At 38.2% G+C, this 24,055-nt stretch overlaps 1 protein-coding gene and 1 long non-coding RNA gene across 2 annotated transcripts; one reads left to right on the top strand and one right to left on the bottom strand.

The window, feature by feature from the left end:
• Positions 1-542: 542 nt before the first annotated feature.
• LOC116803161 lies at positions 543-7,727 on the top strand. Its single transcript, XR_004363431.1, has 2 exons — positions 543-795; positions 6,294-7,727. It is a non-coding gene; the product is annotated as an uncharacterized LOC116803161 (long non-coding RNA).
• A 10,933-nt stretch (positions 7,728-18,660) lies between these two features.
• On the bottom strand, positions 18,661-21,745 carry LOC116803149. Its single transcript, XM_032727096.1, has 2 exons — positions 20,448-21,745; positions 18,661-20,392 (listed from the first exon to the last, which is right to left on the bottom strand). Exons 1-2 carry the CDS (start codon positions 21,651-21,653, stop codon positions 20,381-20,383), a joined length of 1,218 nt encoding a protein of 405 aa, XP_032582987.1. The 5' UTR covers positions 21,654-21,745; the 3' UTR covers positions 18,661-20,380.
• Positions 21,746-24,055: the final 2,310 nt, after the last annotated feature.

Raw genomic sequence — 24,055 nt, 5'->3', positions numbered from 1 at the left:
ACTTAGCGTCAATACATTGTGACACTTTGTCATAATAAATATAAATATACAAATATACAAAAAGACCACCAAAAACTACGTAAGCACTCCAGCGCCCCAGTAATACGATCTAACGCTTATACAAGTTAACAACAGAAACTTTTGTTACTCCTCTCGACGGCCGATACAATGAACCCTTAGTACTTTTCCTGCAAGAATTGTGCAACAAAGTATTCTAAGAAAAACAAGAGTTCAAAAATCCTAAATCAACAATATTATAAACATCCGCCGCGACGAACCCACGCAACACCGAAATTGCAGAGATTGCAATTCGATCCAGTTCAATCGAGTTCAAACCACTCCAATGCTCCGCCTAGCTGACGATCACGCCATCAGCGACGATGCCAACGTTCTGCCGACGCCTCTGCCAGACACCCACAGCTTACTTAGGGCTTACTCTAATTCTGAATGTTTAGTTCTTAATTTGAATCCGAAATAAAAGGTCAACCTCGCAAATTGGACTCGTTTAATTTCCACAAAGGAAAAGATTAACTGGCGCCCGAACAGGGACCTGATGAGAAGGAAATCTTGTTAAGTCAGATTAGTACATTAGTACGACTCCATCAGTCCCAAAAAACCCCTGTTGCATTCTTTGGTACGCGGATTTACTAAAGGCAACCCATAGGCGGTCTACGTGTTCTGTAAGGTACGACCGCAGAACATCCTCTACGCGTGTGCATCGCAGGATCCCGAGTAACAACGTAAAAAGGACAACATCCGGATCACCAGGAGGAGTAGCCGTATCAAGTTAGCAATGTAAGTAGAGTTAAGTGAATCAGATTACCTAAAACGTAATATGAAGATAAGAAAACTAAAGCACAAATAATTCAAAGTAAAAATAGCGATATGTTAAAAGCAAAAACAAAGTGAAAGTGTTTAAAGAAATTGACGAAAGTCTGTGAATAAAATAAATAAGCGTAAAGCAATAAAATAAAATATCGCTGCACTACCAATAAAAAAAGCAGTATAACAAGCTCAATCTTGCGAATCCCAAGGGACCCTCCAAGGTAAAAGAGCAAAACCAGACACTGGTTTTCAACAATTAAAATAAATTAAATTCACTTTAAACAGAACACAGTTCTTTGATCACGTTCCTTTGCTAAAACTAAATAAAGTAAAATTCGAAACTAAAAGAAATTACAATTCATACGCAACTAAATAAGTTTAAAAAAAAAAATTTTATGATTCATAATTTAAAGTAAATTTCAATTAAATAAAATTTTTAATACGCGATTAAATTTTACCATAAAATAATTAAATTAGGAGTAAGTTTCAATATTAACGTGCTATAAAATTTTGCTACTAAACACTATTGATTATTAAGACCTATTTAAATTTTAAATCAAACATAAATTAACTAAATAATTGAACGGATCTATCAACAAATCTTAAGTGACACAATTTAAAATATTTTGTTCCCTCATTCATTTTATACACTTAAATAATTGATTCTATTGCTATAACCATACTTAGCTACGCGTAACCATACTAAACAAGTTGACTATTCGATATCACAGTAATTCTTTACCTCAATGGAAATTTCTCCTTATGGCAAATTTCAACAATTTAATTAGACCACTAGTGCTCAACTTAGAAACAGAATCTGAGGCAATAAACCGAACAGAACCTAACGCACCTAATCTAATTCAACAACACAGACAAGTCGCAAGACAAGAAACACACCAACAAAACAGAAACATAATGACACAGCCCGAACAACTAGCCGAAATCGTTCGTCAGATTCTGGCCGAACAACTCCCAACTCTCTTGCATCAAAGTCAAAGCTCTAGCTTTGATTTCGCAAATGTCGAGAGCCAGGGTATTAATCCAGAACATCAACATAATTTACAAGATTTAGACAAAGTCCCCGATATTGTAAGATCTTTGCATGATTTTTCCGGTGACCCAGCTGAATTCGGTTCCTGGAAAAGGAGTGTAGATAGAATATTAGAAACTTATGCTCACACCGTAGGTACAGCAAAGTATTTCGGTATTTTGCACACAATTCGAAATAAGATAAAAGGCATCGCAGACATTGCCCTCGATTCTTATAATGTCCCGTTGAACTGGGCAGCAATCTCAAAGTGCTTAACATTACATTACGCAGACAAACGAGATATTTCCACCTTGGAATATCAAATGACAACAATATTCCAAAAGCCCAATCAGACAGTTGAAGAATTCCATCAAGTTGTTTACAGACATTTGTCTCTAATACTCAATAAAATAAGTTGCATGGAATTGGGCAGGGAATCAGAATTGGTTATGACCAAGTTGTACAGGGATAAAGCTTTAGATACCTTTATCCGAGGTCTCCGTGGCGACCTTCCCCGGTTGCTGGGCATAAAAGAACCCACTGACTTGCCATCTGCTTTGCACTTGTGCCTAAAGTTGTAAAACCAGACTTACCGTATCAATCACGCTTCGGGCAAAATTCAACAGAACAATTTTAGAAGCACACCTCAAGGGCCGCCTCCACGCCCACTACCTATACCCAATAATATGGGTTACCAAACCAGACCAATACTACCCCCCAGACCCATGCCAGCAGGAGTGTTTAATGCTAACTTTGGACACCCACAATACCGACCAGCACCGAATAATTTTGGGCAACAATTCCGACAAGCTCCGATAGCACAACCCCCAGCACACCAACCGTATCCACCACCTCGTCCGATTGCAACAAAACCCCAACCACGACCAGAGCCAATGGACGTGGACAGAAGCCTTCACTCTAGGCAAATTAATTATATGAACAGGCCTCAATTTGATGCCTCTGGTAAACGACCCCCAATACCTATTACAGATCCAACCAAAAGACAAAGAAATTTTAATATCCAAACTGAAATCGAACAACAAACTGAGGCAGAACAAAGAGCACCGACAATGGCCGATTACGAACAGACTTTAGCAGAACAAGATGAACAGACAGACTATGAACAAACACTTGGTGAATACACAGAAGTGATTGACAGCAATGACCAAGAACCAGAGCATGACTATTCCTATCTCAATTTTTTAGGGTAACTGACTCTTCACTGCCATATTTTGAATGTAAGGTGAGGAGTGGAGAAATCTTAAAAATATTAATTGATACCGGCTCTAATCGAAATTATATTCAACCAAAACATGTCTCAAACCCGTTACCAAACAAAACCATATTCAATGCTGTCTCTGTAGGTGGCGATATAAAAATAACTCATCACAAAAACGCCAATTTATTTAACGGTCTGAATACAATAGTTAAATTTTTCCTATTACCAACTCTCAAAACTTTTGACGCGATATTAGGCAATGACAGCTTAAAAGAATTAGGCGCAGTCATTGACACAAAAAACCAAATAATGCATTTAACAAATGGTTCGAATATTCCCATTAAAGAAAAAAAATTTGAATCAGTCAATGTAATAATACCAAGATTGGATCACCTTACACACAATCAGCAATTTGAATTAAATCGCTTACTCAAAAATTACCCAACCTTATTTGCCGAACCGGATGACAAACTGACCTACCTCACAAATGTGAAAGCCGAAATACGAATAAATACTGACACACCAGTTTACTCTAGATTTTATCAGTACCCAATGGCTTTAAAAGCTGAGGTTGACAAACAGGTTAAAGACCTTTTAGAGAATGATATAATACGACCATCGCGTTCCCCATATAATTCACCTGTGTGGATCGTTCCAAAAAAACAGGATGCTTCCAACGTAAAAAAATATAGAATGGTCATTGATTATAGAAAACTGAATAATGTAACAATAGCTGACAAATACCCTATACCTGACATAAACGGAGTCATTGCACAGTTAGGTAATAACAAGCTTTTTTCCGTTTTAGACCTTAAAAGCGGATTTCACCAAATTCCATTAAAAGAGAAAGATATAGAAAAAACAGCATTTTCCGTAAACAATGGAAAGTACGAGTTTACTAGGCTCCCCTTTGGTTTAAAAAATGCCCCTTCAATATTCCAACGCGCCCTTGACGACATCCTTAGAGAACACATAGGAAACATTTGCTACATTTACATTGATGACATTATTGTTTTTAGCAAAGACGAAGAGTCTCATTGCAAAAATCTGAAAACAATTTTTGAAACACTTAGTGCAGCAAACGTTAAATGCCAACTAGACAAGTGGGAGTTCTTTAAGAACAAAGTAGAATTCTTAGGATTCGTTATATCAGATAAAGGAATAGAGACTAGCCCAACAAAGGTAGAAGCCATAGCTAACTATCCGAGACCAAAGACCTTAAAGGAATTAAGATCCTTCCTTGGGCTATCAGGATACTACAGGAGGTTTATACTGGGCTATGCTACAATGGCCAAGCCACTGACTGATTTGCTTAGAGGGGAAGACGGACGCATTTCAAAGGGAATGTCGGCAAAGAAATTGATTCACTTAGACGATAAAGCAATAAAAGCATACGAACAGTTGCGCAGTACACTGATATCCAAAGATGTAATACTCCAATACCCAGATTTTGATAAGGAATTCACACTAACGACAGACGCCTCTGACTATGCGATAGGAGCAGTATTATCACAATCCAACAGTCCAATTTCATTTATATCTAGAACACTTTCCAAAACTGAAGAACAATACGAAACGGCAAAGAAAGAAATGTTAGCAATACATTGGGCTGTTAATTTCTTCAAGGGCTATCTTTACGGTGGTTCAAAGGTAAAAATCTATACCGATCACGAACCACTTACGCACGATTGCAATTGGAAAGGTGGGATAGCTATTAGAAGGTGGTCTTATTTGGATGAATATAATAAAGAATTGCTCTACAAGCCAGGGAAAGAAAATGTAGTAGCAGACGCACTATCGAGGGCACCAAGACAAGTTGAAATTAATTCATTGACAGCAACTCAACATAGCACTCAAAGTTCTAGCCACAATTTGATATCAAATGTTGAATCTCCGATTAATGTTTTTAAAAACCAAATTTTTATACTTAAAGAAGAGCCACCTGACTATAAATTTAACCTTCCATTTCCCACATTCCATAGGCATACAGTATCGCAGCCAACATACTCAGACGATGATTTAATACAAATTTTAAGAAAACATCTTTATCCCACAGTCATTAATGGCATTCACACAACAGAAGATATAATGTGCCAAATACAACGAATTTATCCAGAACATTTTCGATCTTTTAAAGTCAGATTTAGTCAAAACCGGGTAGAAGACATAGTTAATGAAACAGATCAAGACGAACTTATCCTTAAAACTCATAATAGGGCACATAGAAATGCTGAAGAGAATAAAATCCAATTATCCGAAAAATGCTATTTTCCCAAAATGAAATCTAAAATTTTAACATTAGTAAAACAGTGTCAGGTGTGCAAGGAAGGAAAATATGATAGGCATCCCACAAACCCAGAAATAATGGAAACTCCAATTCCTGAGTTTCCGGGACACACAATCCATATAGATATTTTCTCTACAGAAAAAAAACTGGTACTAACGGCAATTGACCAATTTTCTAAACTTGCGCAAGCTAAATTAATAAATTCAAAATCAATAGAAGACATAAGAAAACCCTTACATGACATCCTATTCTATTTTGGCGTCTTTTAATTCCGCTACAATAACTTTTATGATGAGAGACCAGCTGGGCATACAAATTTTTAAAGCACCCCCTTATAAAAGTTCCGTAAACGGACAAATAGAACGGTTTCATTCTACCCTCGCTGAAATTATGAGATGCTTAAAAACTAAACAGGTACACCGAACTTTTGAAGAACTATTAGATTCAGCTGTCTACGAATACAACTTCACAATTCACTCTGTAACGAAAAAGCGTCCATTAGAAATATTTGTTGGCAGAAATATAACCACTGACCCAGGAGAATATGACAAAAGCAGACAAGATAACATTGAAAAACTGAAATCAAAACAAGCAACAGACTTAAAAAACCATAATGAAAAACGCAATAAGATCCAAGACTATGAGCCAGGGCAAATAGTGTTTATAAAGCAAAACACAAGACTAGGTTCTAAGCTGTCCCCACGGTACAAGAAAGAAACAGTAAAAGAAAATAGACATACAACTATTATCACAGAAACAGGAAGAATCGTTCACAAGAGTAACATAAAACAAGAGTAATAATACCCTCTAACTCAGTATTTTTGTCCGTTTGCGGGTATCGATCCGATCGTGAGGGATCGGCCTATACCCGTAAAAAATTAATTCGTTCACTGAATAAATGATTTTTCTTCTTCTCCTTTTCCCCATTACAGGATTTTCTTATTTTTAATGCTTCTGCCATTAGCATTGGCAAATATGGAAATCACTATTACACCGACGCTCAAACCGTCTCAGTGTACAAAGGATTAGGGAAACTACAAATATCATCAACTAAATTAATCCATCTAATAGACCTAGAACAGCTAGAAACAGAATTGTACAAAATACGAGAACACACAATTAATGACTTAAAAGAAAGCTACCTCTACCATACACTAACACACGAAATAGTTCAGGCATTTACCGCATTAAGTACTCTGACCTCAAAATATCGCAAAGCTCGATCAATCAATTGGATTGGTTCCGCTTGGAAATTTGTGGCAGGAAATCCGGATCATGACGACTTATAGAAACGAATGAAATATTCATAGCGCAAAAAGAAATCATTAATGTACCCAAAAACTGTAAAATATCCAATTACTTAAAAATATGTAAAAAAGAAAACACTGTAAATCTAAAACAAACAAAATGTATTGCTAAGTTAATTGAGGGAAAGGAAGCGCTGTGTGACTTCAGTAATGCAGAACATATTCAGGAAATAGAGGAGATCGATGGCAGCTTAATATTACTTAACAACTACACCGGCAACTTAATACACAACAACATAACTTACAATCTAAAAGGAACATACCTGGTTCATTTCTGGAACGATACCGTTCAAATAAATAGCAAGCAATTCAACAATAAAGAAAAATCTATCCTAAAACCCGGAACACCAATAATTCAAATGTCACCCATAGAAGTGGAGAGGTTAAAAATTTTGTCATTGGAATCACTGGAGGCCCTCAACATCAAAAACACAAAGCACTTAAATAACGTAACAACACACTCTACCATAAACCGCATCGCGATCTTGTGCTTACTGGGCACCGTCATACTTCTTATAATAATCTCCAAAATCCACTTTAAGCCCAGAGAGAAAGTAACCATTCAAATTCAACAAGAGCCTCCCACGCTTAATAGTAAACTTAGGCCAAGGCCGATACAGCCCGAATTCAACAATATTCCCTATTTCTAACACCCATTTGAGGACAAGTAGGATCCTGAGGGGGGAGAGTTAACAACAGAAACTTTTGTTACTCCTCTCGACGTCCGATACAATGAACCCTTAGTACTTTTCCTGCAAGAATTGTGCAACAAAGTATTCTAAGAAAAACAAGAGTTCAAAAATCCTAAATCAACAATATTATAAACATCCGCCGCGACGAACCCACGCAACACCGAAATTGCAGAGATTGCAATTCGATCCAGTTCAATCGAGTTCAAACCACTCCAATGCTCCGCCTAGCTGACGATCACGCCATCAGCGACGATGCCAACGTTCTGCCGACGCCTCTGCCAGACACCCACAGCTTACTTAGGGCTTACTCTAATTCTGAATGTTTAGTTCTTAATTTGAATCCGAAATAAAAGGTCAACCTCGCAAATTGGACTCGTTTAATTTCCACAAAGGAAAAGATTAACTTACATAAGCCGATCGCGGAGCGTGGGAATGCTAAGCATGCACTTTGCAGCTGAAGTGGTCAATGCCTTCTGCATACATATGTATATGTATAAATGTAAGTAAGAATACATAGATATAAGCAATTATTGTGCGGGTTAGCTGAACCCAACTTCAGCACACTTTGATTATTCAAATAAAGAACCTCGAACAGAGCAGAAGCTAAGCTCTTCTTTTATTAAACATCAAAATAGCACCCTTTAAAAGAGCACATTTCATAATATGTAAGAGTAGCCCAAAATAACTCGGGAAACTCCGAACACCCTTTAGCTGCCCATCAATAAATAGATACAAGGTTCACACAATTAATCTTAGCCAAAACATATTTGTTAATTTTGTCAATGTAGAAACAAATAAAAAACTTGTCTTTTTAATAGACACAGGTGCAGATATTTCTCTTCTAAAAGAAAATTCTGATATCCTTAATGATATCCAAGGCAACAATAAAATTAATATTCAAGGAATAGGACAAGAATTAATTCAATGCAAAGGATTAACTTCAATTGAGATACAGACAGGCAATTACATAATTTCACACGATTTTCATATAGTAGATTCACATTTCTTAATCCCATGTGATGGAATATTATCTACAATATGAATCACTTTCGAACTATGACATAGTTCAAACCAATCCTGAAGCAAGAGAAAAAACTGTCATGTCTCAATTAACACAAAATTTTCCACCACAATTCAAATCTACACTAACAGATTTATGCACCAAGTATAGCGATGTATTCGGACTTGAAACCGAATCAATCACAACAAATAATTTCTTCAATCAAAAGCTAAGATTGACAGATGATGAACCAGTATATATTAAAAATTATAGAAATCCTCATAGTCAACTTGACGAAATTCAAGTACAGGTAGAAAAATTAATTGATATCAAAATAGTCGAACCGTCTGTGTCCCCATATAACAGCCCACTTTTGTTAGTTCCAAAGAAATCTCTTCCTGGTTCTGACAAGAAAAAATGGCGATTAGTAATTGACTATCGTCAAATTAATAAAAAATTGTTGTCCGATAAATTCCCACTCCCTAGAATTGATGATATTTTAGATCAACTAGGTAGAGCAAAATATTTTTCATGCCTAGACTTTAAATGGTCATTCTATTTATTAAGGTTTCAAAAGGAATCGTTCAATAATTCCTCTGAACTTAACCTAATGTGTGATAAAGATAAATGAGACCAAGTGGTATCTTAATTATAAAGTACAAAAGAAAATGTAATTATGTTATGTTATCCTCCGGGTAAGGAGATCGCTGGGGTGTACCCTCTTCAGTCTTCGAAGGGAGATGGGATCAGCTAGGATAGTTGCTAGTTGGTTCGGGTGGGCTATAAGCCTGTCGGCATAACGACTGCTGTGCCTAGACTTAATGTCAGCTTTTCATCAAATTGAACTCGAAGAAAGTTCAAGAGATGTAACGTCTTTTTCAACGAGCAATGGCTCATATCGCTTCACGCGATTACCATTCGGTCTAAAAATAGCACCGAATTCTTTTCAGAGAATGATGACTATAGCTTTTTTTTGGACTTGAACCTTCTCAAGCATTCCTGTATATGGATGATTTAATAGTTATTGGTTGTTCCGAAAAACATATGGTTAAAAACTTGACTGATGTTTTTGAGAAATGCAAGAAATACAACCTAAAGCTACATCCAGAAAAATGTTCATTTTTCATGCATGAAGTCACATTTTTGGGACACAAATGCACAGATAAAGGAATCTTGCCAGATGACAAAAAGTATGACGTCATCAAAAAAATTATAAATATATATTATATAAATTTATTGCATTTTGCAATTACTATAGACGTTTTATCCAAAATTTTGCCGAACAATACCCAAATTTCAGCAAAGAATTTTGCATAATAACGGATGCAAGTAAGCAAGCTTGTGGAGCAGTGTTAACTCAATGCAAAAAAGGTCTCCAACTTCCAGTGGCATATGCATCAAGAGCGTTTACAAAGGGTGAAAGTAATTAAAGCACAACAGAACAAGAATTAGGGGGGTACTATAAACCCTCTTATTTAAATAAAACAGGAACGCAGGATTTAGTCTCTTAAGTTTATTCGGTACTTTGCATTTCCAACTTTAGCAATCGACTGACTCCCTCTCCGTTAGCGATCTGCCTCTATGCTTGTTGCTACAGAGCCGATGTTGCGAAACAGAGAGAATGCCACACTTAATGTTTATATAAGTTAACACGAGCAAGTCAGAGGGGTGCGACGACCCGCCGAAATGCCATCCAAGACCGGATGGACCAACAATAACATCGGCGACGCTGAGCCAGCCCAGTAACGCATTTCGCTTTAGCGAAAGCGATGTGCAAGGGTCAGCGTAATGCGAGGCGGGCATGTGCGCGCTGGGTGACCGTCGAAGGCACGGAACTCCAGACGGCACGAGGCGCTGACTAAGCGCTCTGCTGGGACCGCTGCCTCCAACCGAAGACTTGGCGGCCTGAATAAATTTGATTTGCATTTAGTTCGTAAGATACCAGAATTCAGAGCAGTTGGCTCTAATAAAAAGAACCATTCAATACAAACGTATTTGGTTTAATTGACGCCCAACGCGCTTAAGTGTCGTAAAACCTTAAAATCCGTAGTAAAAAGATCTAGAAATCAAGGTCTCGTAATCGGGTTTTCTTTGACACTTCGGACTCGCGCGCTGCACAATAATAGTGAACAGCAACAAACAAACAAAATTATCTAATACAAAAGCAAAACAACGCTGCACAAGCAACAGTGAAAACCGCTGCATATCAACAGTAATCAGCTAAATCAACGACAGCCAGAGGATAAACGGATCAACCAGCTACCGTCTTCGATGCATTTTTATTATACCAGTATACCAATATAACATGTAAGTGAGATCTTTATTTTCAATTTACCTCTTTTAACGTCAACCAGACATGTGTGCCAATGTTTGAAAAAAATACACATAATAAGTAACGAAATAAAAAAAAAAGTGATTGCAATTAAAAGTTCAGGTATAGCGATTTTCATTTACAAATTTAAAAAAAAAAAAAAAAAAACAAATGATGAAGAAGGAAAATTAAGCTCTTTCTCATACAAATTATAAAAAAAAAATTTTAAAAAGTATCATTGTCCGATGTATAGAAACAGTAACGAAAACAACGACAGTGACGAAGACTTAATACAGAGCTATAAAGACATAAGAAATAATAGCCATCAAGGGGGTTACATTGACGGTACTGAGACCGACGAAGATATAGAATTAAGTAACTTAATTGACGGCTTTACAGACAAAGTAAAAATGGTTAACGACCAGGAATTTCAAAATCAACATCAGGACCTTCAACAAGAGACAACAGCAACACAAGAACAGGCGAAAACCTCAGGTACCATTAGTAATAAAGATGTAATTAGACTCATGGAAGCGGCCGTAAATGGCGCACTAGAGCATCAACAAAAAATATTTTCAGAAAAGCTTAAAGAGGTTGAGAATAGGCAGAGAGTAAATGAGGGTGGACCCCTAGTGGTATACGAGCAAATACCACATAACTCAGCTATCTCTTGTAATGAACCACTAGACTTAGTAAAGTCCATACCAAGTTTTGACGGAAAACAAGATGAGTATGTGGCATGGCGAACCGCAGCAGTTAACGCCTACGAAATCTACAAACCATATTTGGGTAGCTCTAGAACCTACCAGGCCGTAGGAATCATACGTAACAAGGTAATAGGCCCCGCGGGAGTAATGCTTACGTCACATAATACAGTACTAAATTTTGATGCTATAATAGCTAGAATGGACTGCGCTTATGCAGAACAAACTCCAATCGAGGTAACGCAACAACAAATGCTTACTATGCGTCAGGGAGAACTTCCCCTAATGACTTTTTATAATGAGATTGAGAGAAAGCTAACTCTTATTATTAGTAAGACTTTGTTGTCTTATGACACAAATACTGCCGCTATCTTAAATAACAGGTCACGGCAGGACGCTTTGACCGCTTTTGTGACCGGGTTAAAAAAATCAGTCCGACATGTAGTTCTCTCGGCTGCGCCCAAAGATTTGCCATCAGCATTGGCTGTGGCTCAACGGGCAGAGTCTTGCAATGAGCGAGCCTGGTTCGTTGCAAACTTTAATAAAAATTTAGAGGACAAATCCTACAATTCAGAAAACCGTCGCCAGGGTAACCGTTTTCATAGCACCCCACAAGGTAATAACCACAACAACTCCCAGGGTGTTTTCCAGAGAAATCAAAACAATAATGCACCGGGCACTAGTAACCAAACTAGAGGCTCTCAATTTTCTAAAAACCAAGGACATAAAGGCCAAACGCAACAGAACAGTGAATCAAATAATCCTCGTAAAAGCTATTCTCAAAATCTAGGTCCTGAACCAATGGACGTTGATCCCACATCACGTTCTAAATTTAGGGGCGAGCAGACAGCTCGCAGTCGTCAATGGTTGAACCATACGACCCAAGAGCAGTCGCATGACCAGGAGTATAGGGTAAAGTCATCCTACGAAGCAGCGGAAATCGAGGCAGATAACACGTCCGATTCGGAATCATGTAATTTTTTAGGGGAACGTCCCTGCTCCCGTACATAATTCGTACGATAGCGGGGCGGGAAATCAGGTTACTGTTAGATACAGGAGCCTCCAAAAATTACATAAAACCTTTATCTGAACTAAAACACTTCAAACCGGTGGAAACACCATTTGAAGTTACATCAATCCATGGGCACACAAAAATAAAACAAAAGTGTCTGATCCATCTATTCAATGTTAAGTCATACTTTTTCTTGTTAAACAACCTGAACGGATATGACGGAATTGTTGGACTAGATGTACTAAAAAGGGTCAATGCAAAAATTGATCTAACAAAAAACATCATTGAGCATGATCATGGTACAGAGCAGATTTTTTACTCAAAATGCAGAAATGTAAACTTTATTAACATCAATGACGTGGACGTGCCAAACGCCGTCAACGAAGATTTTAAAAAGATGATCAAAAACAGATCAAAAGCCTTTGCGGACCCAAACGAGTCCCTCCCCTTTAATATAAATACGGTCGCCACGATCCGCACTGACGGGGAACCTGTATATTCAAAACTTTACCCATATCCGATGGGTGTAGCCGATTTCGTCAATTCAGAAGTTAAACAACTTCTAGCAGACGGAATAATAAGACCATCCCGGTCGCCTTACAATAACCCAATTTGGGTTGTTGATAAGAAGGGTTTTGACGAAGAAGGTCATAGGAAGAAACGTCTCGTTATTGACTTCAGAAAACTGAATCAGAAAACAATTGATGACAAGTATCCTATACCATCCATATCGACCATACTGTCGAACATTGGAAAAGCCCAGTACTTCACGACTCTTGATCTGAAGTCGGGCTTCCATCAAATTGAGCTCGCGGAGCGCGATCGAGAAAAGACAGCTTTTTCGGTCAACAATGGGAAGTATGAATTCTGCAGACTTCCCTTTGGTTTAAAAAATGCCCCTAGTATTTTCCAACGGGCCATAGATGATGTTCTGAGAGATCACATCGGTAAAACTTGCTATGTCTACGTCGATGACGTAATCATTTTCTCCCAAACAATGGAGAGTCATGTCAACGATATAAACACGGTCCTAAAAACTTTGTGCGATGCAGGCATGAGAGTGTCTGTAGAAAAATCTATGTTCTTTAAGGAGAACGTAGAATATTTGGGATTCATAGTGTCCCGAGGGGGAATTAAAACTTCGCCTGAAAAGGTTAAGGCTATAAAAGAATTTCAACCTCCATCAACACTGTTCAGTCTCTGGTCATTTCTGGGACTGGCCAGTTATTATAGATGTTTCATAAAGGGGTTTGCTAGCATCGCAAGACCTCTGACGAATATTCTAAAAGGTGACAATGGAAAAATTGGTGCAAACCACTCAAAGAAAGTCAAACTAGAGCTGACCAACGAGCAGCGAAAATCATTTGAAAAACTTAGAAACATCCTGGAGTCTGAGGATGTCATGTTGGCATACCCAGATTTCACTCAGCCATTTGACTTGACCACTGACGCCTCTGGAAGCGGCCTAGGGGCTGTTCTTTCACAGAAAGGTCGTCCAATCACCATGATCTCTCGTACGTTACGCGGAACAGAGATTTCAATGGCAACAAATGAACGAGAACTACTAGCAATAGTATGGGCACTCCAAAATCTCAGAAGCTATTTATATGGCGTAAAGAAGTTAAACATCTTCACCGACCATCAACCACTGACCGGTTCAATGTCGGATAAAAATCCGAATCCCAGGCTCAAAAGGTGGAAAGCGTTTGTTGATGAACATAACGCACAAGTGTTCTACAAGCCGGGTAAGGAAAACCACGTAGCCGACGCCTTGTCGCGGCAAAACGTAAATGCTTTAGATAACGATACACACTCCGACATCGTTACTATCCACAGCGAGGAGTCGTTGACCTACACTATAGAGTCAACGGAAAAACCTGTAAACTGTTTCAGGAACCAAATAGTGATCGAACAGGCAGATTTCCCGTCTATAAAGTCGATCATCCTTTTTAAATCAAAAACGCGTCACATTGTGCGATTTACAGACCGCACAACACTGCTTCGCTCACTAGAAGATTTAGTAAAAATAGATGTCGTCAATGCAATCCACTGCGAGCTACCTATACTCGCCTTCATTCAGCACGATTTAATCGTCGCTTTTCCCTCGACGACATTTAGACATTGTAAAAGCTTGGTCACCGATATAACAAACAGTACCGAGCAAAGGGAAATTATGACCACGGAACACAATAGGGCCCATAGAGCAGGACAGGAAAACGTAAAACAGGTCCTTCGTGACTACTTTTTTCCCAAAATGGGCCAGCTAGCGGCAGAAATCACCGCAAATTGCAGAACATGTTCCAAAGCAAAATACAATCGTCACCCAGTGCAACAAACCATAGCGGAAACACCAATTCCCGGTTATACTGGGGAAATTATCCACATAGATATATTTTCAACTGATCAAAAGCATTTTCTAACTTGTATCGACAAATTTTCAAAATTCGCTATAGTCCAACCAATCGATTCAAGAGCAATCGTAGATATCAAAACTCCGATACTACAACTAATAAATCTGTTCCCTAAAATAAAAACAGTTTATTGCGACAATGAAAGGTCTATCAACTCACAAACCATACGAACCATCCTAGAAAATAGGTATGGTATACAGGTCTCAAATGCGCCCCCCTTGCACAGCACGTCTAATGGCCAAGTTGAGAGATTTCATAGCACCCTAGCAGAAATCGCACGGTGCATCAAGATAGATCAAAACATAACCGAGACGACCGACCTCATTCTATTTGCAACAATAGAATATAACAGAACTGTCCACTCGGTTACAAATAAAAAGCCTCATGAAATAGTTCACGCTATTCCACCAGATTTTGCGGGCACAATAAGAGACAAGATCAAAGAGGCTCAAGAGAAAACACTTAGGTACTCAAATGAACACAAAGACAATAAGCAGTACCAAGTAGGCGAAAAAGTCTGGTTAAAAACCAACAGACGCCTGGGTACCAAATTAACGCCACTCTGCTCAGAAGAGGTCATTGAGGCTGATCTGGGCACGACAGTGCTTATTAAAGGGAGGGTGGTCCATAAGGACAACCTTCGTTAAGAGGGTGCCCAATTTAATTTAAAATTTTTTTTTACATTTTTTTATATTATCACTTTTTTATACTTTAGTGGCGTTTGTTACTCTCTATATTTTATATTTTTCGCACTTAGGTTAGGAAACTTGCTACTCCCGTTAGTCCTACTGACAACTCCCTCTTGGACCATAAAACTAAACGAATACTCACACGCTAACCACATACCAATAATGGACGGAGATATTACTTTATGGGACGAGTACGGTTACATGGGACATACAACGAACGTTACATCGTACGAGACTTACGCAGACGAGACGAAACACGCAATGGACTTCTTCGTGAAGGAGCACATGAGACGGGTACTTGAAACGGACTTGGAACGAATAGAGACTCTTCTGGACACACTAAAGGTACGTCACCGACATGCCCGTAGTCTTAATTTCATAGGGACTGCTTTAAAAGCAATAGCGGGGACACCTGACTCTGACGACTGGGACCAGGTGAGGCTTAGACAGGGACAGCTAACGGACTCGGTAAATGGACAGATAGAAATAAACGACAAAATACAATTGCAATTAAGCACACTGACCTCATCCATGAATTCTATTTTAAAATCAGACAACTTAGACACAGAACATTTGTACGAGACAATTTTGGCAAAAAACCGTGTTGTAATTCAAGAGCTTGAAAATTTAATACTTGCAATCACCCTTTCTAAATTAAACGTAATAAGTCCAATAATCCTGAATGACGTTGACGTAAAGGAGATTGAAAGTAAACATCCCACAAACGTTAGCGTGTCAGATATTTTAGAGGTAGCTAGCATAAAAACTTTTCAAAATCGAGACCTATTGTACTTTTTAATAAAATTTCCGAAGCCTTTGTTAACTTGTAGAAAAATAAGAATATTCCCAGTACAGCATGAAAATAGAATCTTAGATTTCGAGGACGGTAGCACGGTCGCGGATTGCGGTACGGAAACCTTCGCGGTCAAGGACTGCAATGTATCAGCGGGCACCACCTTCTGCAGGAGATCGAAAGCGCCAACTTGCGCACAACAACTCATCTCTGGCATGGTCGCCCATTGCAACACCCAGCCTGGACACTTGGACCCAGTCACCATGATCGACGAGGGAATGCTCATCACCAACGATGTAACGATAAATATCACCGACGAAAAGGGAATAAGCCGGATGATATCAGGAACTTACCTGGTATCATATACCGAAAAAATTAAAATAAACGGCACCCTTTACGTCAACAATATCGGAACATCAAAGAAGAAAGCCGCAGTTTCAGCCATGGCCCAAGTAAACGTTCTGAGGCATCTAGAGCGCCTTAGTCTGTCATCAATTCACGGAATGAGCGTTAAAAATCTGCAGCACATCAACCACCTCCAATCCCGACTGCCATCAGGCAACACCTGGATCTTTTGCTCTGTCTCCTCCACAGCCTCAATAACCCTGGTCATCATCTTTCTTATCTACCGTCTGAAAGCCAAACGTCAACAACCATCTAAGACCATTGAATCCGGGGACGACTTCATCTTAAGACAAGGAGGAGTTAACACGAGCAAGTCAGAGGGGTGCGACGACCCGCCGAAATGCCATCCAAGACCGGATGGACCAACAATAACATCGGCGACGCTGAGCCAGCCCAGTAACGCATTTCGCTTTAGCGAAAGCGATGTGCAAGGGTCAGCGTAATGCGAGGCGGGCATGTGCGCGCTGGGTGACCGTCGAAGGCACGGAACTCCAGACGGCACGAGGCGCTGACTAAGCGCTCTGCTGGGACCGCTGCCTCCAACCGAAGACTTGGCGGCCTGAATAAATTTGATTTGCATTTAGTTCGTAAGATACCAGAATTCAGAGCAGTTGGCTCTAATAAAAAGAACCATTCAATACAAACGTATTTGGTTTAATTTATACTTAATGTTGCTAATGTAGCCTACTACAATTCGACCATCCTGACATTTAAGATCACCTGATCTTGTCGAAATTTTCTAACTTATACTTATTACATTGTTCTTAGTCGCTATTTGCTTAAAATATTTTTTTTTTATTTTTCTTATCTTTAATTTTACAAATTTATTTTCTACTCCCTATCCAATGTTTAATATTTTGACTACTCCAGACACCTTGATATGGATTTCGCGCCAACTGAAAACCTTCAACATCTTTAATTAAAAACCTATTATTTTTCAATACCTTCTCTATTACATATGGACCCTTATGTTTAGGTATTAGCTTTCTAGCAACTCCTCCTGTACTATCGAAATTCTTAACCATAATGTAATCTCCTACTTTGTACTGCGTACTTTCTCTTTTCTTATTATTATATCTTTTTTCATTATACCTTTGTGCTTTTAATTGCGATTCCGATCCTTTTCTTCTAATTTCTTTCAGGTCTCTAATTTCATTAACATTATCTAACTCTTCTAATTTTTGTCTTAATTCATCAACAACTTTTCCCTTTTGTTCAATTCCAAACAACATCTTGCTGGGAGATTCCGCTACACTTCTTTGTTTGGTATTATTCAGAGAAAATTCTACCTCTTCAATAACTGCATCCCAATGCAATCCCTTTTCAATGTCTGTTAATTTAGCTATCATAGGCCCTACTATTCTATTGACTCTTTCTACCTGTCCATTGGCCTGGGGTGAACCTGTCGCTATCTTTATGTGTTTAATATTATACTCTTCCATACATTTTGCAAAATCTTCGGATGTAAAACAGGTCCCCCTATCTGATACTATAACTTTCGGCCTGCTATATGATCTAAAATAATCCTTTAAAGCTAGAATTACTTCCTTTGTGTTCGTTGTTTTTGTTGCGTATAACCTAACATATTTAGTGAATCCATCTATTATTACAAACAGATGTTTTTTTATTCTACCATTATCTACCGGTCCATAATGATCAATATGTATTATCTCAAACGGCACGTTTCCCTTTGGGATGCTATGCAGCATTCCTTCTTCTTTTCCCGACTTCGGTGAAAATGCCACACATCTCAAACAATTTCCTATATGCCTAACAACTTTTTCTTTCATATTCGAAAACCAATAAGTCTTAACAATAGCATCTATAACCTTATCTCTCCCTAAGTGACCTAATTCATTGTGATATTTATATAAAATTTTTTCTTCCATTTCTTCTGGTACACAAAACAACAATCTTCCACCATTTGCCTTCCTATAAAGTACACCATTTCTCATTTCAAAAATTTTATCTTCCGTTTTCTCTAACTTTTTCCTAATATCTTTCAACTTTTCATCTTTTGCTTGACAAATAATTAAATTATCTTCAAAACTATTAGTTTCTATCACTAATATGTTCGTATTTCTGCTCAATGCATCCACATGCTGCATATGCTTTCCTGCTTTATGAACTAACTCAAAATCGTACTCTAATAGTTCTAATGCCCACCTTGCAATCCTAGGATTTAATTCCACTCTATTTAACGTTAGAGTTAATGCGTTGCAATCCGTAACAATTTTAAATCTCTTTCCCTGTACATAGATTCTAAATCTTCTTAATGCATACAGGATAGCCAATGTTTCAAGTTCAAAACTATGATATTTGGCCTCATCCTTTGTTGTGGCTTTCGAGTAATAAAATATAGGTTGCCATTTCATATCCTCTTTCTTTTGCAATAACACTGCACCAAAGCCTTGTGCACTTGCATCTGTATGTAACTCTATTTCATCCTTATAACAATATAACCCTAACACTGGAGCTTCCACTAACTTTTTCTTAAGTGTCTCAAAACATTCTAACTCTTTTTCTTCAAACGAAAATTCTTTGTCTTTCTTCAATAAGTCATATAAAGGTTTTGCAATCGTTGAAAAACCCTTAATGAATCTTCTAAAATATGAACACAATCCTAAAAAGCTTCTGACATCATGCACCTTATCTGGTATTGGAAAATCTTTAATTGCTTCTATTCCCTTGTCATTGGCCTGTATTCCCTTACTTGTTATTAAAAATCCTAAATATTGTACACTCGATTGCAGAAACTCACATTTATCCATTCTCAGCTCTAATTTGTTTCTCGTCAACCTGTCAAAAACTTCCCTAAGTACTTCCATATGTTCCTTAATTCCTTTGCTAGCTATCATAATGTCATCCATATATACAATAACTTTATCCTGCCTAATCATATCCTCGAAAATTCTATTAATAAATCTCTGGAAGACCGCCGGTGCATTTTTCAGCCCCATTGGCATCCTTAAAAATTCAAGCTGTCCTAAAGGCGTCATAAAAGATGTATATTTCATTGATTCCTTATTAACAAAAACATGAAAGTAGCCATGTTTAAGATCTAACTTCGAGAATATCGTTTTATTTACTAATCTATCCAACAGATCATCAATCAACGGTAAAGGATAATTATCTTTGACCATTGATTTGTTAAGTTTTCTGTAATCAACACATAATCTTAGGTCTCCTGTTTTCTTTTTCACTAACACATACACATACACATGCATACTCTGAATCACTCGGTTTAATAATTCCGTTTTTTAGATACTCATCTAAGATAATCTGCAGCTTTTCTTTTTCAGTATATGCTAATCTTCTAGGAGAACAACTAAACGGTTTCGGGTCATTTAATCTTAATTGTATTTCACACCGAATCTCCGGTTCATTCGGTCTTTCTTTATTAACATAAGAGTTTTCTACCAACTCCATAAATTGACATTTCATATTATGATCCACCTGATCACCTATTTTGTAATCAATTGAGTCATCTATTACATTAATTTCAAGCAATTCCCTCTCCGCTGTGCTTATTTCAGCATTGACAGCTTTCAAATTTTTCATAATGTAACACAATATTTTTCCATATGTTTTCGAGTAACTTTTGTTTAATCCGTAAAATGAACTTAAAACTGGTACTTCAATAACATCTTTAGGTACTTTACTAATTTTTATGAACGAAATGGGGCTTCCCGTGTCTATGAGGCATGCTGTAATAAATTTTGATTTAGAATTGTTCATAAAATTAATTTCAAAATATCTTACGTAATTGTTTTCATCCACATTCTTGTTTTTCAGGCACTTTGCTGCAAAGTGCCCCATCTCACCACAGGCATAGCATGACCCTTTTTCGCGCTTTGGCTTCCTGCACTCTTTGGCCCAGTGTCCCTTCGAATTGCAATTGAAACAACGCAAGAGAGTGCTGCCATTATTGTTCACCGATGCCACCTTCTTGTGTGTTTCATCCATTTTCGGTAGTTTCACTTCCGCAAATGCCCGCTTTAAGTGCTGCATATCTTCAAAGCATTGGATACGGGCTTGGTTACGTAGCATTTGATTCGGAATACCTTCAATGAGGAGCGCCACCAATTCTTCATCATCCATTTTTATTCCATGTGCAAGCATCACCTTATCGTCTACATAAGCAACAAAGCTTTCGCCAGCTGTCCATTTTCGTTCCTCAAATTTTCGCCTTGTTTCTAACTTCGACTTCCTCTCACCAAACATTGATATAAGCTCAGCCGCCAACTGCTCTGTTGGTAGCAATACACGTTCTGGATCTGCATGCAACCACATGCATGCTTTTCCTTTTATCTTACTGATGATCAACATCTTTATATATGGTTCATGTATTCCATAAACGCTGGCTATATTTTTCACTTGTAGGATCCATTTGCGTGCACATGTATCTCCCGAAAATTCATTCACTGCATCGGTTGCCATACGCAATAATAAATCCATATTTTGCCCAGCTTGTCCCACTGTATTTCGTTTATTCCCGCCAAATTCTTTGTTGCTTTTCTCACCGCTGCCATCTTCGTCGCCGTCTTCGTTGCCGCAAACTTCGTTTTCGTCGCTATTCCCGCCGCCGCTGTTTTTGTTGCGGGCGCCGTCTGCACTGTTGTAACTGCGTACCCCGCTTCTGTAGTCATGTTCGCCGTTACTTTTGTTGTTGCGCACAGTGCTCTTCTCATCGCCGTCTTCGTTGCTACCTCCAGCTTCGCCGTTACTTTCGTCCTCTTTAGGCTCTCCGTCTTTTGCGTTATTTCTTTTTCCTTTTTGAACATTATTATTGCTGCTTCCGTAGAAATCTTCTTCCTCGCTTTTTAATAATAATTTCAATTGATTTCGCTTTTCGTTTGTTAAATTATTCAAACGCAAAATCAATTCTCTTTTTGTTCCCGTGGTCGGTTTTTTTAATTCACTCAACCACCCTTTTAACTGCTCCGTCGATGCATTGCTTATATTCATTTTTTTTCTTTGGCTCGTGATCGGCCCACTTCTGATATTGTAGGGGTACTATAAACCCTCTTATTTAAATAAAACAGGAACGCAGGATTTAGCCTCTTAAGTTTATTCGGTACTTTGCATTTCCAACTCTAGCAATCGACTGACTCCCTCTCCGTTAGCGATCTGCCTCTATGCTTGTTGCTACAGAGCCGATGTTGCGAAACAGAGAGAATGCCACACTTAATGTTTATATACTTAATGTTGCTAATGTAGCCTACTACAAAGAATTAGCAGCAATTCATTGGGTAATAACTCATTTCAGACCATATATTTATGGTAGACATTTCACTGTCAAAACAGACCACAGACCACTTACATACCTGTTCTCTATGATAAATCCGAGCTCTAAACTAACTCGTATGAGACTTGAATTAGAGGAGTATAATTTTACAGTTGAGTATCTAAAGGGAAAAGACAACTATGTAGCTGGTGCGTTATCAAGAATAACCATCAAAGAACTACAAGAAATGACCAGAAATATAAAGAAAGTCACTACAAGATATCAAAGTAGACAAAAATCCTGCGCAGGAGATAAAGAAATAGAATTGCCTAAGCAATCTATAGAAAAAGCTTCAAAGCCCAACGTATATAAAGTCATCAAAAATCAAGAATTACATAAAGTAGTGACCTTGCATATAAAAAATATGCTACCATACTTTATGCCATACTTTAAACATGGTAAGAAAATTATTGCAAGATATGATGTTAGCGATTTATATACTAATGGAATACTTGATTTAGGTCATTTTTTCCAAAGGCTTGAAATGCAAGCCGGTATAAATAAAATCAGCCAACTCAAAGTGGCACCGTGGGAAAATATCTTTGAACATGTTTCAATTGATAATTTCAAAATAATGGGCAATAAAATATTAAATTCATTGAGAGTAGCGCTACTCAACCCGGTGACCCTAATAGACAAATTAAAAGAAAAAGAAGCTATATTGTCTACATTTCATGCCGATCCAATACAAGGAGGTCACACAGGCATCATAAAAACCTTGGCCAAGGTCAAAAGATACTATTACTGGAAAGGTATGTCTAAAGATATAACTGAGTACATTAAATAATGTCAGAAATGCCAAAAATCAAAAGTGACAAGAACAGAAACAAGCAGCTGCCATTAGGTCTTACATTAAGGATTTGATGGGCAAAAGATCCATTTACAAAGATTCATTAAGGCAATCAAATTGGTAGACCTAGCTAAGGGACCATTTGAAGACATTGCAGTTGAGGTCATTAAGTCAAAAATAGATGGCACAATTTTGAACTCAGTTGACAATGAAACGACAATTCCAGCAATTATAAACAAATTGCAGAAAGTAGTTGTCGGTGAGACATCCGGTAATGTCAAAGCAGGAGCGCTGCTCCTCGACTTAGGCTAAGAAACCTTTGTACATAGATCGCCAGAACATTGACGAATTAACTTCGAATGGAGCGGGACCTTCCCTGCTCCTCCAAATTAAATCAAAATAAAGTAAATCTAAAACTACACAACCAATCTTTCAACGTGGGGCGTAACTACAACGGGGCGTAACTACATAAGACAAAATGTCAACCGTCTAACTCCCATTTACAGACCCAAACACTACGATAACCTTCGATTGCCAAGAACCAAATTCTTTTCTATCTTTCTGTTCAACGTGATTTAGTGGCTGGGATAAAGAAGAGTTCATTTTATCCCGTACTGTAATGTCAGATAACTTACTAGGACACCACCATCTCCCATTGCCAGACCTGTGGAAATTTATAAATGTTCAACCAATTCTATGGCTTTATTAAAAAGCGTGAGGAGTGGAGGAGGACAAGTCGTTACTAAGTCCTAGACCCAACTTCCACTGAGGGTCGATTTCAATAATGGAAAACCATTTGTTTCTCAAACATTAGCCGAGCTAATGATGCCACGAGCAACGAATCAGCAAAATTGTAATTCCCAGATAAGCCGAATTGAATGCACCCTTCGTAGTGGCCTAAGTGTAATAAAACAGAGGAATACAACTCAAAGCTTGACCCAAAAAGTTGCAACGAAAGGGTAAAACATTATATGACCAGGGAAATGCAAAGTGTTGGCAGAAGTGTCGAGGGGTTTCATGCAATAGATTTGAAGCAGATCCATGTGGAACTCCTGGAAGGGACCAACACGATGGCATCTGCACTGGAGTGCGTTTGAAGAAAGCCCCTTAAACCCTTAGAAGAGAAGGATGTGTTGAGCTCTGTGGGGCAAAATGACAGGAGAGTTACATTCAACTCACGAAGCAGCAGAGCAGCGCTGCGCGAGTGACTGCAGCGGAATGTGCTGATGCCGTGGGATTTGGCTAAGCGTTGGGCCGCGGAGCTTACGAGTGGCCGGAAAACACTGGCCAGTC

The sequence above is a fragment of the Drosophila sechellia genome, unplaced genomic scaffold (genome assembly GCF_004382195.2).
Source record: "Drosophila sechellia strain sech25 unplaced genomic scaffold, ASM438219v1 U_298, whole genome shotgun sequence".
Taxonomy (NCBI): Eukaryota; Metazoa; Arthropoda; class Insecta; order Diptera; family Drosophilidae; genus Drosophila; species Drosophila sechellia.
This window is presented reverse-complemented; position numbering and strand designations above follow the sequence as displayed.